The following is a 17,738-nucleotide window of genomic DNA, read 5'->3' as shown; positions in this document are numbered from 1 at the left end:
TTCTGTTATTTGTGGACATCAATAATATTATCTTATCGTATCTAATTTCAATGGTTCTATTAAGTCTTTTCTTCTTTTTTCCATCACAACAGACTCCACTTAAACTAATATCCAATATCTCTTTTATTTAATGCCATGCCTTCTGGTAAACCAAAAAGTTTAAAAACCTTCTGTTATCACCTGTACACAGGGAACTTCATTCAATTTTTCATTTCTTAAGTCACTAAAGTACCCAGTAAAAGTATGTTGGTACTTACTGCAGGCACACCCATGATATTCAAAAAGTAATCTGCTCCAAGGACCAATGCAGCTGCTTCTGCAACCCCAAGACCAGCTGCTATAACTAATGCAGTCGAAACTGCAGGTAACTGCAACTTGTAATTTCCATCATCTGATGATCCTTGGAGCTCATCCTTGTGTTCCAGGCTACTGTTACCTGTAAAATATTGCAAAGAAAATATCTTCAGCACATTGCATCGATAAACATGGCCTCTTCGGGACAATAGCAAATGTCATTCCCGATTTCACAAGGAAACTTAAGATGCAAGTGAATGTATTTTAATTAACAACAAATCCACATTTTGGCTCATAGATCCTGACCTCCTAGATTTCATAATATAGATACCTGTTTTGGCTCTAGCATAATGATCTCCTTGTACACTGTAAGCCTGTTTTCCAAGTGCTTTCACTCTACCACCTCGTGTAGCCTCATCTTCCGCCACAAATGAAGTAGTCACATTGAGTAGAGGGATGTTAAACAATTTTGACACAATATTGAAGATTGAAATGGAAACTCCAACAGCTGCCAACTCCACAGGACCTTTAAGACAAAATTCACACAAAAGACCTGACTTCAGTAGATTGACTAGTCAATGAGCAGCAGAGAACTATAAAGATAACTGGAGAGGTTACAGTTAAGCTCTAGTGTGTCCAACTCACAGAGTAATTAGTAATGTTATCTCCATACAGTCCAAAAGCTAAATTTCTAACAGTTATATAGATATGAAAAAATAGTTCCCAATTTTACTAGGAAAGCCTCCTCTGACAAGAGTTTGAGAGAATAAAAACTATAAATTTCAACTGAATACAAAAGTACACGTAATGGATTACAACTTACAAGTATTTTGTCTTTCTATTCATTAAATTACAGCACTCCTGGGGAGAGTAACTTGAGATGGCCATAAAAATGTTATCTTATATTTAAAGGCACCTCTGTAGGCTCTCAAAAGGAACCTTTTATTCTCCATTATAATTTGAAGACAAAAAAAAAGTTGATTCTCCTTAAATTCCATGAAGAAAGGTGCTTCATGGCTGACTCTTTTGTGAATACCTATCTGACCGATGAATGCAGTATCCACCAGAGATGCAATAGGTTCAGCTGCCAAAGAAACAATTGCTGGAAATACAATAAGTGAAATCTCCCAGCCAAGCTCATCTGCCTTGAAGGTATCACTGGTAAAGCACAAGCAAATTCAACACCAAAATTAGCAATAATCTTTTTTTCTTACTCTATTATGTCTTAGCATTCATCCACTATTTCTAATAGAAATAAAAGTGAGAACAAACATGGCCAACCAGGCCCCTGGATGATTGCAACCATCGCTCTGTCTATCCAGGTGCACTCCAGTCTCCACCATAAAAATTTGGGCATTGATTGTGTCGGCACAAGGCTCCATTATTGATGCACAGAAATGTAACCACCAAAAAATTACCCTTTTCTTAATGCAATAAAGAAACAGTCAACAACCTTCTTTTCTTGGATTGAAAACTAAGTAGCCAAAGAATCCCATAAAATGTTTTGTATTGTTTTTCTTGGGGGATCAAACTCTAAACTTCTATCACTGTTAAGATTTAAAGCATGGATATACTGACAAAGGATTAGTCGATAAAATTCTCCACCATTAGTTATGAGAGAACATAATGCTTAGATGCCCAAGGGATACTTTAAGTAAATTACATTAACATTTTTCAGAGTGGGTTAGCATTGGTAGTTAAATTAAGTTATTTGCTTATTCATTCTCACTTACATTGGGAGATTCTGTTGCTGATGAATGCACTTGATGTCCATTTCCCACTCATTAAATTAACATAACATTTATCTGCACTACTTCTCAATTACATATATTCCATGAAGTTAAGTCAAATTATGATTGACTAGAAATTGTCATATTTCTCTTGTTCTTGAAGTACTCGACTCTCTATTTTAGGACTTCATAGGTAGATACTTTAATTGAGTGTTTAAAATATCAGCATTGGAAAAATATGTAATATCCCTAACCCGGAATATTCCTTAAACCCCAGCAAAGTCTCAACCAGAAAAAACGTACAAGTGGTATAGTAGCCGAGAAAATCGCAGAGATATAATAACAGTAGTGCAACAACAATTGTGTATATATGAAATATAAACAGATACTCAAGAAATGTAGCAAGAAATGCTAAGCCATTTTATTATACCGAGCAATAGAATGAGTACAAGAGGTGATTAGAAAGATGGCACCTCGACTTGCACAAGGCAAGTGAAGAAATACACTCAGAATAGCAAAGGAATGGCTTCACACTGATCTGTGTCCCAGCTGCTGGGAAACTGTCGTGCTGTTGCTCCTTCTGGAAATCAAACGAGGATTTGGGGCTGTTCCCCTCCTCAAAAAAGGTTGAAACTCTGGAATCGGACTCTACTCAAGAAACCCAGAAAGCTTTCCTGGAATATCCGACCCCCGAAAATCAACCCCTTGGGGATCTGCGCAGTTCCTCAATGCTCTGCGCTGCCACTAAAGAAACCCCTCTAGAACTCTGCCTGAAACTCTGCCAAAAATCCTCCAACAGGCAAGGGTTGGTCCCCTGCTCATGCACCCATCATAAATACTCCTGCAAAACCCCAATCCAAAACTGCTACCAGAAAGAACTGCGTCATCCCTCTCAAGACTACGCAGTCATCTATAGTGCTCAATCCTCCTGCCAACTACCAACGAAACTGCTGCAAAAATATTGATGGAACTACCTTGCCCAAGCAGGCATGCGAAGTCCCCTGGGGCTAAGGGTGAGATCTCCGAACGAAGACACCCAATGCACTAAACAGTGCTACAAACTAGCTAAATAGCCAGCGTGCTCATAAGTCGAAATGACTAGCTCAAATGCACATAACCGAATGATGCAAAATGAGGGGGCTCCTCTCTCTTTTATAGCCTTTGTCTCTCTCAATCCCAAGGCTCACCTCCTTCTGCGTGATTCCCCTCTTGCCACGTGTTTCTTCCCTCCTGCACAGTCCCTCCATGTGTCTGCGTGGGCTCCATTTCTGCGTCCCCCTTTGGCCCCCTTGGCTCCCCTTTAAGTCACAACGTTGTGCTATTAGGAAGTGACTTTTTATTCTAAAAGTGAGTTATGTCCCCCGTCCTCACTTTTTTAATTTACAAATAACTATAGAAGGCAAAAATTGAATATACCAATTAGCCATGGCTAATTAGGAATATTACAGTCTCCCCGGCAAAATGTTGCTTGTCCTTAAGCCACTGAAGTGATGGATGCTGCAAGATCTTCTCACTCTCCCAAGTGACATCCTCATCCGGCAAATTCTTCCACCTCACCAAGAATTCCCGGACCGTCCTGCTCCGCAGCTGCCTCTCCCTGGTATCAATGATAGCCTTCGGCTGCAATACCAAATGCCCCTCATCATCCATGGGTGGTAGCTCATCTGTCACTGTCACCTACTACCCCAATGCCTTTTTCAGGCATGATACATGAAAAACGTTATGAATCTTGCTGCCTTGGGGCAGCTCCAACTCATATGCAACCTGTCCAATCTTGCATATCACCCTGTATGGCCCATAAAAGCGGGGCTTGAGCTTCTCAACCCCCTTCTGCTTTAGTGACAACTATCGATATGGTTGTAATCATAGGTAGACCATGTCCCCTACCTCGAACTGTCTCTCCACCCGACCCCTGTCAGCATACAACTTCTGCTGGTTTTGTGCTGTAGCAATGTTATCCTTGAGAGCTCGGAGAATATCCTGACTCTCTTGGATCCAAATCTTAGCTCTAGGAGCCTTGCTATCACCAAACATCACGTTAGCAAAAGATAAAGGATGATACCCATATAAGGCATAGAATGGTGACATACCAATGGACATGTGATGTGAAGTATTGTAGTAGTACTCCCCCAGATGCAGCCACTTCAACCATGCTCGTTGTTGCCCACTGACATAGTTATGCAAGTAGCCCTCCAGCCACATGTTAACTATCTCTGTCCGCCCATCCGTCTGTGGGTGATAACTGGTACTCGATGTCAACTCCGTCCCCACCAGCTGAAAAAGCTCCTGCCAAAACCCGCCCATGAAACGGCTGTCCCTATCACTGACGATGGTCTTAGGAAGACCATGTAGCTTGAAGATCTCTCTGAAGAACAACTCGGCCACCTATGCTGCTGTATAGTGTGCGGATATGGCAAAAAAATGTGCGTACTTTGTCAGTCGATCAACGACGACAAAGATACAATCCTTGCCCTGTACCATGGGCAACCCTGTGATGAAGTCCATCGAAATACTCTCCCATTTCCCCTTCGGAATGGGAAGAGGCTGCAATAATCCTGCAGGATGGCTCATCTCTCCCTTGTTCCTCTGGCAATCATCGCACTCCCAGATGTGCTGGAGTACATCCTCCTTGAGGCCCTTCCATGAGAACCTCTCTCTAATGGCCCTGTAGGTTTTGGGAAACCCCTGATGTCCTGCCAATGGTGAATCATGTGATGCTTGGAGTATCTTCTCCTTGAGCTGAGACCCCTCAGTCAAGAAGATTCGGTCCCTGTAATAGATGATCTCATCGACCACCCTGTACCTGTCATCTGCCACCAGACCATCCAAAACCTCACATGCAAACCTGTCCTTGGAGTACTCTACTAAGAGTCGAGCCCTCCAGTTTGTATCCAAGCTCATAAGAGACAACATGGCTGGTCTATGTGAAAGGGCATCTGCTACCACGTTGTTCTTACCCTTGACATAGTCAATGTCAAAGTCATATGCTTGGATTTTACTGATCCACTTCTGTTGCCTCTCCTGTAGCTACTTCTTCTCCAAAAAGAACTTGAGGCTGTTGTGATCAGTCCTCACCCTGAACCAATTACCCACCAAATACTGCCGATACTTAGCCAATGCATGCATGATGGCTAGCATCTCCTTGTCGTATATAGAATACAACCTCTCATGCGGAAGGAGCTTCTGGCTCTCAAAGGCTATAGGGTGACCTCCCTGTATCAACACTGCGTCGATCCCCCTCCCGACGCATCACACTCCAAAACAAATGGCTGCATAAAATTTGGCAACGCAAGCACTGGGCAGCTGCTCATAACCTCCTTGAGCCTGTCAAAGGCTCGCTGCGCTGTATCCGACCAACTGAATGCCCCCTTCCTCGTAAATCCGTCAAGGGTGCAGCAAGCTGCGTGAAACCTTTGACGAACTTCCAGTAGTAAGTACAAATGCCAATGAATCCTCGAAGTTCTGTCACGTTTTTCAGCTTTGGCCATTCTCTGATTGCCCTAATCTTCTCCTCGTGGACTCTCACTCCGTCCACCCCTATGATGTGCCCCAGATACAACATCTCCGTCAACCCAAACCCACACTTGGAGAGTTTGGCATAGAACTGTTGCTCCTGTAAGATACGCAATACTGTCTCAATGTGCTGGAGATGCTCCTCCCAGGTCCTGCTGTAAATGAGAATATCATCAAAGAATACCAACACAAACTTCCTCAAGTGACTACGGAAGATGTGATTCATGCAGGACTGAAATGTAGTGGGGGTGTTGGTTAGCCCAAAAGGCATCACCAAGAACTCAAAGTGCCCATAATGACACCTGAAGGCGGTCTTGGGAATGTCATGCTCCCTCACGAGAATCTGATGGTACCCAGATCTCAAATCAATCTTTGAGAAGAACCGTGCTCCCCTCAACTCATCCATCAACTCATCAATCCTGGGTATGGGGTACCTATTCTTCAGGGTCTTCTTGTTCAGGGCCCTGTAGTCAATGCACATCCTCAATGTACCATCCTTCTTCTTCACTAACACCACAGAAGAAGCAAAAGGACTCATGCTCGGTCGAATGTGCCCAAGAACCAGCAACTCCTGGATAGCCCGCTCAATCTCATCCCGATAGGCCTTGGGGTGCCTATAGGGGGTGGTGATCACTACCTGTATGCCCTGCTCAAGCTTGATGGTGTGCTCAAACCCCCGATTCGGTGGCTGTCTTAGTGGAATCTCCCCAAACACTATGGCATAGTGATCAAGGATGGACTGTATCTCTGGGTGTACCGTCTACCCTGTAGTCCCTGTCTCTGATGCACGCAGCTCCACTGCCCACTCTATGTCTCCGTTCCGGAAGACTGTCTCCATCCGATGAGCCGACACAGTCTGAGGCGGATATGTGTGCTGTCCCTGTATCTTCTCATGCCTCCCTGTCTTCTCATCATCCCACTCCATCTCTAGGATCTTCCAATCCGTCGTGACCTTCCCTAGAGTGATAAACCACTGAACACCCAATATCATGTTTGTGTCCAGGATATTGACCACAAAAAAGTGGTCAATCAATGTGTAGGTGCCCATCATCACTGAAAGCTCTGGAACATAACGAGCACACGTCATGGTCTGATCTCCTGGGACCAAGACTGAAAACCCATCGAAACTCTATGTATGTATACCTCTCCGCTCAACCATCTATGCATCAATGAAGTTGTGGGTCATCCCACTGTCAACCAAAACTGATACTCACTGACCACGTACTGTCCCTCGTATGCGTAGCATCAAATACCTAGGAACTCCTCGCAATGTTGCAAGGGCCCCTCCGGTGGGTGTAAAAGATGCACCACCTGCTGCTGGCAGTGGAGGTGGCAAAGGTCCTGTATGGCATGGCTATCTCCTGCCTCCACATCATCCTCGTCATCCTCTTCTCCGCTGCTCTCAGAGAAGACCTCAATAAAATGTGTTTTGCCAGCAGCACATCTATGTCCCGGTGCCCACGGCTCCTAACATGTGAAGCACAACCGCTTCTTCTTCAGCTCCCTCCTGACATTGTCCTCAATCTATACTCGTCCTGGATTCCCCTTTGGAGGTGGAATCCTCGCATCCTTCCCCTTAGACTAAAAAGGTTGTCTTTGGGGGTAAGGTGTCCGGGTCCTGGGAGGACATCCTGTAAGTCCCGGGTCATGCTGATAGCGTCCTAGAGTGTGGCTGGTCTAGTGGATCGGACTAGACCCCAAAGTGGCTTTGCTCTGCGCTGCCACTGAAGAAACCCCTCTAGAACTCTGCCTGAAACTCTGCCAAAAATCCTCCAATAGGCAAGGGTTGGTCCCCTGCTCAATCACACAGCATAAATCCTCCTGCAAAACCCCAACCCAAAACTGCTGCCAGAAAGAACTGCATCATCCCTCTCAAGACTGCGCAGTCATCTATAGTGCTCAATCCTCCTGCCAACTACCAATGAAACTGCTGCAAAAATACTGATGGAACTACCTTACCCGAGCAGGCACTCGAAGTCCCCCGGGGCTAAGGGTGAGATCTCCAAATGGAGACACTCGATGCACTAAACATTGTTGTAGACTAGCTAAATAGCCAGCGTGCTCATAAGTCGAAATGACTAGCTCAAATGCACATAACCGAATGATGCAAAATGAGGGGGCTCCTCTCTCTTTTATAGCCTTTGTCTCTCTCAATCCCAAGGCTCACCTCCTTCTGCGTGATTCCCCTCTTGCCACGTGTTTCTTCCCTCCTGCACAGTCCCTCCATGTGTCTGCATGGGCTCCATTTCTGCGTCCCCCTTTGGCCCCCTTGGCTCCCCTTTAAGTCACAACGTTGTGCTACTAGGAAGTGACTTTTTATTCTAAAAGTGAGTTATGTCCCCCGTCCTCACTTTTTTTATTTACAAATAACTATAGAAGGCAAAAATTGAACAAAATCGAATATTCCAATTAGCCATGGCTAATTAGGAATATTACAAAATATCAGAGAGGGTCCAGAAAACATCTTTGTGGAAGCATCGGTGAAAAAACCAGGAAAAACTAGTAAACCACAGCAAACATTAAAAAAATACAAAATATATTCATTTTTTCAAAATCAGAAAAAAAATTTCAAGGAAAAATTCATGATATTTTTTAGGCTGAAAATTCGGCTAGCCAAAAAAATCTTGATTTTTCAGCATGTTGCCAAAAAATCAGTAATGTTATCAACACTGTTTTTATTTAATGATTAATATATATAGAAGTACTTAATGTAATTTGTTTGGACATATGGGGTCTGTGAAAAATGGATATAAGTTTGTCCAGATACTGCAATGTTTGAATGTTTCTTACGATTCCTTATAAGGACCTACAGTGAAGACTAGATTTTTTATTTTAGTAATTTAATGCATTTAAAACCCCATTTATTTGGGGCAACTTTGTATCGAACTGTATCTCCAATTAAAATAGAGCATGTAGTAGTTTCAAATACATGAGTTTTACCGTGACAAATTCCAAAACCTTTGAACGTGGCCATCACCTACTATGGAAGCAGAAATGCCACAAAGGAGAAAGTAAATCAGATATGTTAAAATTGGCAACCAGGGCAAAACTTCATGTGGGTCATCTTATTCATGGCTGATAATATTTTTATTAGATTCCTCTCGTCGAGAGGTGTAGGATTGATATAAAGATCATCCAATTCCGATAAGTATTCATGGAGATATGAATTTATTTTGATTATGGAATTATTATCAAGCCGACCTACAACTCATGTAGGCGCAGAAGCCTAACAGTCGCATCTATTCACCCACCAACATTGTGTATAAATATAAGAGGACTTTTCCTCATTTGGACTCACTCATCTCATCACATCTCTCTCTCTCTACTGCGCAGATATGAGTCTCTTCTCTACTGCGCTGAAATGGGTCTCTCTCTCTCACACATGTGAAGCCGGAAGCTATTGAATTTGAAGCTGCAACTGCAGAAGTAAAGATTGACTTGCGCGGCCTAGAAGATCTCCTCTTTGGAACTGCGTTGTAGGTTCATCTGAACCTCCTTTGAAAGCCGAAACTTTTGGTGGTGGAATGAAGTCAATCCGACGGTCGGTTTGTGAGATATCGACTGCCCTAGTTTGAAGCCGGACACTGCTGAAACTGACGCTGCAACTGCAGAAGTAAAGATTGACTTGCGTGGCTTAGAAGATCTCCTCATCTGAACTGCGCTGTAGGTTCATCTGAACCTCCTCTGGAAGCCGAAACTTTTGGTGGTGGAATGAAGTCAATCCGACGGTCGGTTTGTGAGATATCGTCTGCCCTAGTTTGATAATGAAGCCGCTAATACTGATGCTGCTGATCTAGGGTTTGCTACTGCTGATATGAATCAGATTTATTGTACTATTTCTCTCTGCTGAATTATTGAAGATAAAAGAAGATTTGATCAAAGGGTTTCCCCACAAATTGTGGGGTTTGTCCCTGGCTAGCCGCCACATCTTGTGTCTCTTGTCTTGGTTTGTTTTCTGTCGATCGTTTAATGTTCTATCTGCACTTTACTTTATGTACATGTGATTGCTAATCGGTGGAATATAATAAGAAAAAAGAAGTAAACTGTTATAAGCATAGAACATACCATAACTTAACATGGTATCAGAGCTGAGGTGAAGACAAAGCTCGAGCAAGAGCAAGAGCAATCATTGAAGAGAAGATTGGCAAGGCTATCCTAAAAGAACTATGGGGTCCTCAACACTCTTTCCTACCGAAGACAAGCTCCGTGAGAAAGCTGACTATCACGGATGGAAGATGTCTATCGATCTAACCCTTGAAGATCAAGGAGTGCTGGACCATGTAAGAGGCAATATTGTTGAACCTTCATCAAATGCATCTGCTGCTGCCTGGAACAAATGGAAAAATGGAGAAGTCAAAACAAAGAAGATCATCCAGGACTCTATCGACAAGCGCTTGGTGGCCTACATCTCTGATCTAGACACCTCCAAGGAAATCTACGACAAACTGGTGAGTTTATTTAAAGTTAATGATGCAAATCAAGTTTTGTTTCTTAGAAATAAGTTGAGGGAAATCAAGAAGGGTAAAGATGAAAGTATGCAAGCATACTTCTTAAGAATCACCGAGATCAAGAACGATCTCCTATCTATTGGGGAAACCATTACTGACAGAGAAATGGCACTCACAACTCTTGGAGGATTACCATCTGAATGGTATGTGCTCAGGACTACTCTTCTGAACAATAATGTAATTCCTAGTTTCGAGGAATTAATGGCTAGATGCATTCAAGAACAAACAAGGGTAGAAGAGCAGGAAATGCCCTTGCCTAAAGGTCCTCCTGCTGCTTTTTCTTCTCATGCTAAGAAAAGAAATAATTCTGGGTCTAAATCGAAAAGAAAGGCTGGATTTAAGGGTGGAAGAAAAGGACGATGTTTCATTTGCAATAAAGCAGGTCACTATGCAAGGGAATGCCCTGATAGAAAGGACTCTCACCATGACGATGATCAAAATCCCTCTCATGGTAATCGAAGGAATGGAAAATTCAACAACAAAGGAAAAAGGAATGCGGGAAATCAAGGAAGAGGGCAACCATTCAAGAAGGCTAGAAATTCCAGGTAAGAATCTAACACTGTTGACGATAAGCAGGCTGAATATTATCTACCAGCTGCTCTATCTACCTCCGCTCCTTCAGGACTCAATGGGAATTTGGCTCATTGATAGTGGTGCCTCAAGACACTTCACTGGTTACAAAGAAGTACTCTATAATCTGGTAGAGAAAGAAACTAACCTGGAAATTGTCCTTGGAGATGACATGAAATACCCAGTGAAAGGTGTAGGCAATGTTTCTCTTAAACTGAATCAAGGTAATACGATTCACTTAAAAGATGTATTATATGTACCTGATCTCAAAAAGAACCTGGTATCCATCTCGGCAATGGAAGACAAAGGCTATAAGGTAACCTTCAGCGATGGTAAGGTACGCATATGGAAAAATAATGTTAAAGATGCTTTCACTCTTGGGTTTCGAGTTGATTCTTTATATCAAGTCAGTGGAAGTCCGCTAGGTGTCATGTCTTGTGACACAACGCTTCAGTCCGAACTTTGGCATCGTAGGTTTGCCCACCTTCATTACAAAGCTCTACCCGATGTAAGACAGATGGTAACAGGGATGCCTGAATTCCAAGTAGAGAAAGAAGGTGTATGTCCGGGATGTGTCGAAGGAAAGCTCACAAGGGGACCGTTCCCCTTAAGCCAAAGCAAGACCTCCGATGTATTACAGTTGGTTCACTCAGACATATCTGAGGCTGGCATTAAGAGGGAGACTACTACACCACATACTCTTGAGCAGAATGGTGTGGCAGGAAGGAAGAACCACACGATGATGGAAGTTGTCCGGGCCATGCTACATGATCAAAGACTTCCAAAGTTTCTATGGGCTGAAACTACAATCACCGTCGTATATGTACAAAATTGATGCCCTCATCAAGCATTGGGTTCCTAGACTCCTGAAGAAAAATTCACCGGTAAGAAACCTGATGTTTCTCATTTTAAAATTTTTGGAAGCCCTGTATACTTTCATGTGCCGAAAGAGAAAAGAAATAAATTGGGAGCATCTGGAAAGAAGGGAATTTTCGTGGGCTATGGTGAAAATACTAAAGGCTATAGAATCTATGTAGCCGGTCAAAGGGAAGTCATAATTAGTCATGATGTCACCTTTGACGAAGATATGGCTCTCAGCAAGGTGATCAATCTTCCGACTTTGAGGAGCTCTCAAGAAGCCGACACCAGGGAACCGAAAGAAAAGGATGATGAATCAATGCCTGATGTAGAAGAACCCATGGATCCGATTGATCCTCCTCCATATGAGCCTTCCTCTTCTAGGAAGAGGCCTTCATGGCTTAAGGGGTTACTTGATGATGCTGAAGGACATGCTGCACCCCGAGGAACCTTTCATGAAAGTAAGAAACCTAATAGGTATCAAGGATACCTGACCATCATGAGCACGATCATACAAAATGAGCCTTCGTCATTCTCAGATGCCGTCAAGCATCAAGTATGGAAGGATGCTATGACCGAAGAATATGAGTCTATCATAAAGAATGATGTTTGGGAAGTAGTTCCCAGACCCCAGGACAAGACTGTTGTTACTTCCAAATGGCTTTACAAGATAAAGCATGCAGCAGATGGAAGCACGGAAAAGTATAAGGCTCGTTTTGTTGCTCGAGGTTTCTCCCAAAAGGAAGGTATAGACTATGATGAGATATTTGCACCTGTTGCCAGATATACGACCATCCGCTCGATCATAACCCTTGCCGCTTCACAAGGATGGAACCTACATCAGATGGATGTCAAGACTGCGTTCTTGCATGGCTCGATCAAAGAAGAGGTCTACGTGGAGCAACCCGAAGGATTTGAGATTTATGATCGAAAATCTCATGTATGCAGGTTGAAGAAAGCTCTCTATGGGCTGAAGCAAGCACCCCGAGCATGGTATGAGAGGAACGATAGCTACTTGATGAAGCTGGGATTCACTAGGAGTGAAGCCGATCCTAACCTTTACCTTAAGGTTAAAGATGACAAGCCTCTCATACTGGTGTTGTATGTGGATGACCTCTTTCTAACAGGTGCAGACCCTCTCATTCACAAATGTAAGAGGGAGCTGGCCTCTGAATTTGAAATGAAAGACCTAGGACTGATGCACTACTTCCTAGGACTTGAAGTGTGGCAAAAGCCAGGAGAAATTTTCCTATCTCAAGGAAAATATGTGGTAAAGATATTGGAAAGAAGTGGAATGGTGGACTGCAAGCCTGTAACTACTCCGATGGAGCTTGACTTCAAGAAGTTAAGCGGTAGTGCTGCTGGACCTGTTTTACGAAATGCTACCGAGTATCGGCAACTCGTCGAAGCATTAATGTTCTTAGTGAACTCCCGTCCAGATATATGCTTTGCAGTCAACACGTTGAGCCAGCATATGGTTGAACCCCACCACATACACTGGATTGGTGCCAAGAATCTGCTGAGATATCTTCGTGGCACTATCACTTATGGGTTAAGATACATTGCTAGAGATGTGAGACTACTTGGATACACAGATGCTGACTAGGCAGGCAATGTGGAGGACCGTAAGAGCACTTCCGGGTGTTGTTTCTCCTTGGGATCTGCTTCGATATCCTGGATGAGCAGGAAACAAAAGTCGGTGGCTTTGAGCACCGCCGAAGCAGAGTATATTACTGCTAGCATGGCTTCCTGTGAGGAAGTTTGGTTGCAAAAACTCTTCAGTGAGTTGTTTGGATTCACATTGGATACCACTGTGATCCTTTGTGACAACCAAAGTGGGATTCGTTTGTTAGAGAATCCCGTATTCCATGATCTCTCCAAGCATATTGATATCAGATACCATTATATTCGAGATATGGTGCAACGGGGAGCTATGAGGCTCCATCATATCGATACAGATGAACAGGTCGCCGACATTTTGACAAAACCTCTTGGGAAAGTAAAATTTCTGACTTTCCATGAACAACTTGGAGTTGTTCAAAGACCCTCCAATGAGGGTCATGTATGATGCATTGAGCTCTGAGAGCTCCAGGGGGGTGCGGGGTGCTTCTTGGAGCAGCATATGACCACGGGATTATTCACTATCCCCTGGTGGTATACATGTACACCCCGTGGCGACATTGTAGCAGGATTGATGTGTTCTCCTGTGAGGCCTGGATTGATGTGTTCTCCATGGCAGCCTGGATTGATGTGTTCTCCATGGCAATTGTAGCAGGATTGATGTGTTCTCCTGTGAGGCCTGAATTGATGTGTTCTCCATGGCAATTGTAGCAGGATTGATGTGTTCTCCTGTGAGGCCTGGATTGATGTGTTCTCCATGGCAATTGTAGCAGGATTGATGTGTTCTCCTGTGGGGACAGGATTGATTAGTTCTCCTGTCGAGGCATCCTACCCATGCAGTCTGGGACTCATGGGAAGTACCTCTCATCTGATCAATGAGCAAGGAAATGAAGTTAGGGACCATAGTAGTACTGATGGACGCATCGTTGTAACTACCGTACTCCCTACGCTAGGATGACCTCCATTGATCTGGGATCAATGATACTGGTCTGGGACCAGTGGTAGGAGTTGTACCATACTATGACGCTGACTTCGGGTCGGTTGAGACTGGTCTGGGATCAGTGGTACATATTCTGAGACTGACTTTGAGTCAATGGAGGATGATATTGGTCTGGGACCATTGGAGTTGTACTCACTATGACGCTGACTTTGGGTTTTTTGAGACTGGTCTGGGACCAGTGGTACATACTCTGAGACTGACTTTGAGTCAGTATGATACATCCTCGATCATTTCTTCTTCTTCATAATTCAGACAAAAGCAGAGTAGAACAGAACAATGCAAGAGCAGAGCAAAACAGAACAAAACAGTACAGATCAGTGTAGGGCAGAACAAGACAAAGCAGAACAGGAAAAATAGAGCAGAGCAGGGCAAGGGTCAGGCTGTACAAGGCAGTGCATTTGATGGATGAATAGTAACGACCAATAGACAGATTGCAGATGAAGTTCTCCATGGTTGAGAGGGAGTGTTAAAATTGGCAACCAGGGCAAAACTTCATGTGGGTCATCTTATTCATGGCTGATAATATTTTTATTAGATTCCTCTCGTCGAGAGGTGTAGGATTGATATAAAGATCATCCAATTCCGATAAGTATTCATAGAGATATGAATTTATTTTGATTATGGAATTATTATCAAGCCGACCTACAACTCATGTAGGCTCAGAAGCCCAACAGTCGCATCTATTCACCCACCAACATTGTGTATAAATATAAGAGGACTTTTCCTCATTTGGACTCACTCATCTCATCACATCTCTCTCTCTCTACTGCGCAGATATGAGTCTCTTCTCTACTGCGCTGAAATGGGTCTCTCTCTCTCACACATGTGAAGCCAGAAGCTGTTGAATTTGAAGCTGCAACTGCAGAAGTAAAGATTGACTTGCGCGGCCTAGAAGATCTCCTCTTTGGAACTGTGCTGTAGGTTCATCTGAACCTCCTTTGAAAGCCGAAACTTTTGGTGGTGGAATGAAGTCAATCCGACGGTCGGTTTGTGAGATATCGACTGCCCTAGTTTGAAGCCGGAAACTGCTGAAACTGGAGCTGCAACTGCAGAAGTAAAGATTGACTTGCGTGGCCTAGAAGATCTCCTCATCTGAACTGCGCTGTAGGTTCATCTGAACCTCCTCTGGAAGCCGAAACTTTTGGTGGTGGAATGAAGTCAATCCGACGTTCGATTTGTGAGATATCGTCTGCCCTAGTTTGATAATGAAGCCGCTAATACTGATGCTGCTGATCTAGGGTTTGCTACTTCTGATATGAATCAGATTTATTGTACTATTTCTCTCTGCTGAATTATTGAAGATAAAAGAATATTTGATCAAAGGGCTTCCCCACACATTGTGGGGTTTGTCCCTGGCTAGCCGCCACATCTTGTGTCTCTTGTCTTGGCTTGTTTTCTGTCGATCGTTTAATGTTCTATCTGCACTTTACTTTACGTACATGTGATTGCTAATCGATGGAATATAATAATAAAAAGAAGTAAACTGTTATAAGCATAGAACATACCATAACTTAACAAGATAACTTCTATTTTAATCTAAAGAGAAATGGAAAATGAACCTTGTTTTGCAACAATGCTGAATGAAAAGTGGCCCTCAAATAGATTAATCATTAAACTGTCATAGCAGCCTAGAAAATATCTGAACTTGGCCATCATTATTTGAGTGAGAAAAATCACATATTTTAATACATATTTAATTGTGAGACAATTTGCAGGGTCTTATTTTTCAGATTCATGTTTGTAGCTTGGGCAGGTACTTCTGCACAGGCCTATGTGTCCAGGTATGCAAGAAGTTGCCCAAAATATCCTTAGAACACTTGTTTAAGCGAGCAAGTTGCTAATGTAACTTAGCCTAATCTTTTAACCTAGGAAAACACATATTTATTATATTGGCTAATTGAGCTAAAGAAACATAGGAACAGTGCAGTAAATTACTTTAGCAAGTATGTTTTAATCTCATCCATTGATCTCATGTGAGGCGAGATCTAATCTTAACTGTTAATCACTTTGGAGATTAGGGTTAGGGTTAGGGATTTAGCACAATGTAAAGTTATAAAAGCAAGGCTAAGGATATGGTAAAGACACACATACAGTAGCACAATATTGAGATAGAGGCTTCTCAGTGTATTGGGTCTGAGGAATGGCAACAAGGAGATCTGGATCAGCCAAGTAGGGTTGACCAGTTGGGTCAGATCCAGGGTTGTTATGTAATTCCTCATTAGGGCATGTTGTCTCAAAATCTAGCAAGTCTTGTAGAGTGGCACCCTACAAAGCAAGCACTAGACCAAGTGACAATAATGAGGTAAATGCCCACTGTCACCACAACCAATGTGCCCTTCTCTTTATGGAATTTCACAAATGGGAGGAGTCCTAGTATAAGGTCACGTATAAGAGATATTCTAGGTTTAGAGGTTCAAGGTGACATAATCAACTTCCAAAGGATGACATAACTTAAGTACAAGGTTCAAACAATGATGAAGTGGCAATCCACATCCCATAGAGAGGCCAATCCAGGGCATGCTAGACCTAGGGGTTCAGTGAAAGCATGAAAAATGGAATATCCCAAGGTGAAGGTATCAAGGAAAAGGTTTCCAACAATGAGTTTTAACAATCCAATGGAATATGAAACCTTCAAGAAGCCCTCAAGTTAAAGCTTAAATACTAGGGAAAATAGCTAGGGCGAGAGAAATTATGGTGAAAAATGGATGAATTAGCCACCAAGAAGGTTGATTTTTAGGCAACCTAATGTGATCTTGATGTTCAATCCTTCCAATGCCAATAATTCCTCTCCTAGACAAATTCACATCAAGCCCTAGATGAGGTCGCTTATCCATAAGAAGGCTGAAATAAGAGAGAGAAAAGGTGTGAAATTCAATTTGTGGATAACATAAATGTTTATCACCTATTAGACAAGGCCATTGCCTAGTCCGTGGGTTGATGGAGTGTATGGGATTGATAGATTAGCCAAGTCTGGAAAAGGAGTAAGGATATTTTGATGCCCTAGCAACAAAACCCTAACTATTACCTTTGTGAGGGATCAATATTCACTTGGGAGAGCTAATTCAAAGATTCACCAAGGGGATTTTCATTCATGTATTATACATGAGTAATCCATGCAATAATGAGATCTATCTTCTATACAATTTGTCTTCAATAACAATGGTGCAATAGAAAAACCCTAGATCATCAATACATTCCATACATTAGACATAAAATTAGAAATTTATTAATGACAAAGTTCCCTTACAAGATAACATACATAAACAATCCATTCATTGATCCAAGATAAATTCTCCAAAGCCAAGACAAGAGCTCCAATAGAAAAAATACTCCATAGATCACATCTCTCCAAAGTACAAGAAGGATGAAATTCTCCAAGAGAGGTTGAATTAATCTAGGTGATGATGAATAGAAACAATGATCATCTCCTCTATTTATATGAGGAGGATGAGTCCTAATATTAGCATAAAAGCCCCTAATAACAAGTTAAATCACAAGAATCCCTTGGGTTACAAGCCAACCCACTAGATTTTGATCATAAATTTAAAAAGTTAAAAACAAACCCATGCGTGTGAGCCGCTAGCCTTCTACGACTGATTTCATGCATGAAATAGGCTCCAAGTGGCATCTCCAAGTTCTATGAGG

At 42.6% G+C, this 17,738-nt stretch overlaps 1 protein-coding gene across 4 annotated transcripts in view; it reads right to left on the bottom strand.

The window, feature by feature from the left end:
* The window catches only part of LOC149162106 (protein DETOXIFICATION 44, chloroplastic-like), a 559,183-nt gene that overhangs the window by 477,744 nt on the left and 63,701 nt on the right, over positions 1–17,738 (bottom strand). For all 4 annotated transcript variants that reach the window (XM_089437140.1, XM_089437141.1, XM_089437139.1 and 1 more), the window contains exons 2-4: positions 1,331–1,452; positions 626–820; positions 258–436 (exon numbers count right to left, since the gene is read on the bottom strand). In XM_089437140.1, the coding sequence (XP_089293266.1) occupies positions 258–436; positions 626–820; positions 1,331–1,452 (496 nt within the window). The remainder of the gene's footprint in view (positions 1–257; positions 437–625; positions 821–1,330; positions 1,453–17,738) is intronic.

This window comes from Pinus tabuliformis, chromosome 5_2, assembly GCF_031772625.1.
Source record: "Pinus tabuliformis cultivar Carrire ecotype Pingquan chromosome 5_2, CPIR1, whole genome shotgun sequence".
Taxonomy (NCBI): Eukaryota; Viridiplantae; Streptophyta; class Pinopsida; order Pinales; family Pinaceae; genus Pinus; species Pinus tabuliformis.
The sequence above is the reverse complement of the archived record's forward strand: the minus strand, read 5'-3'. Positions and strand labels throughout refer to the sequence as shown.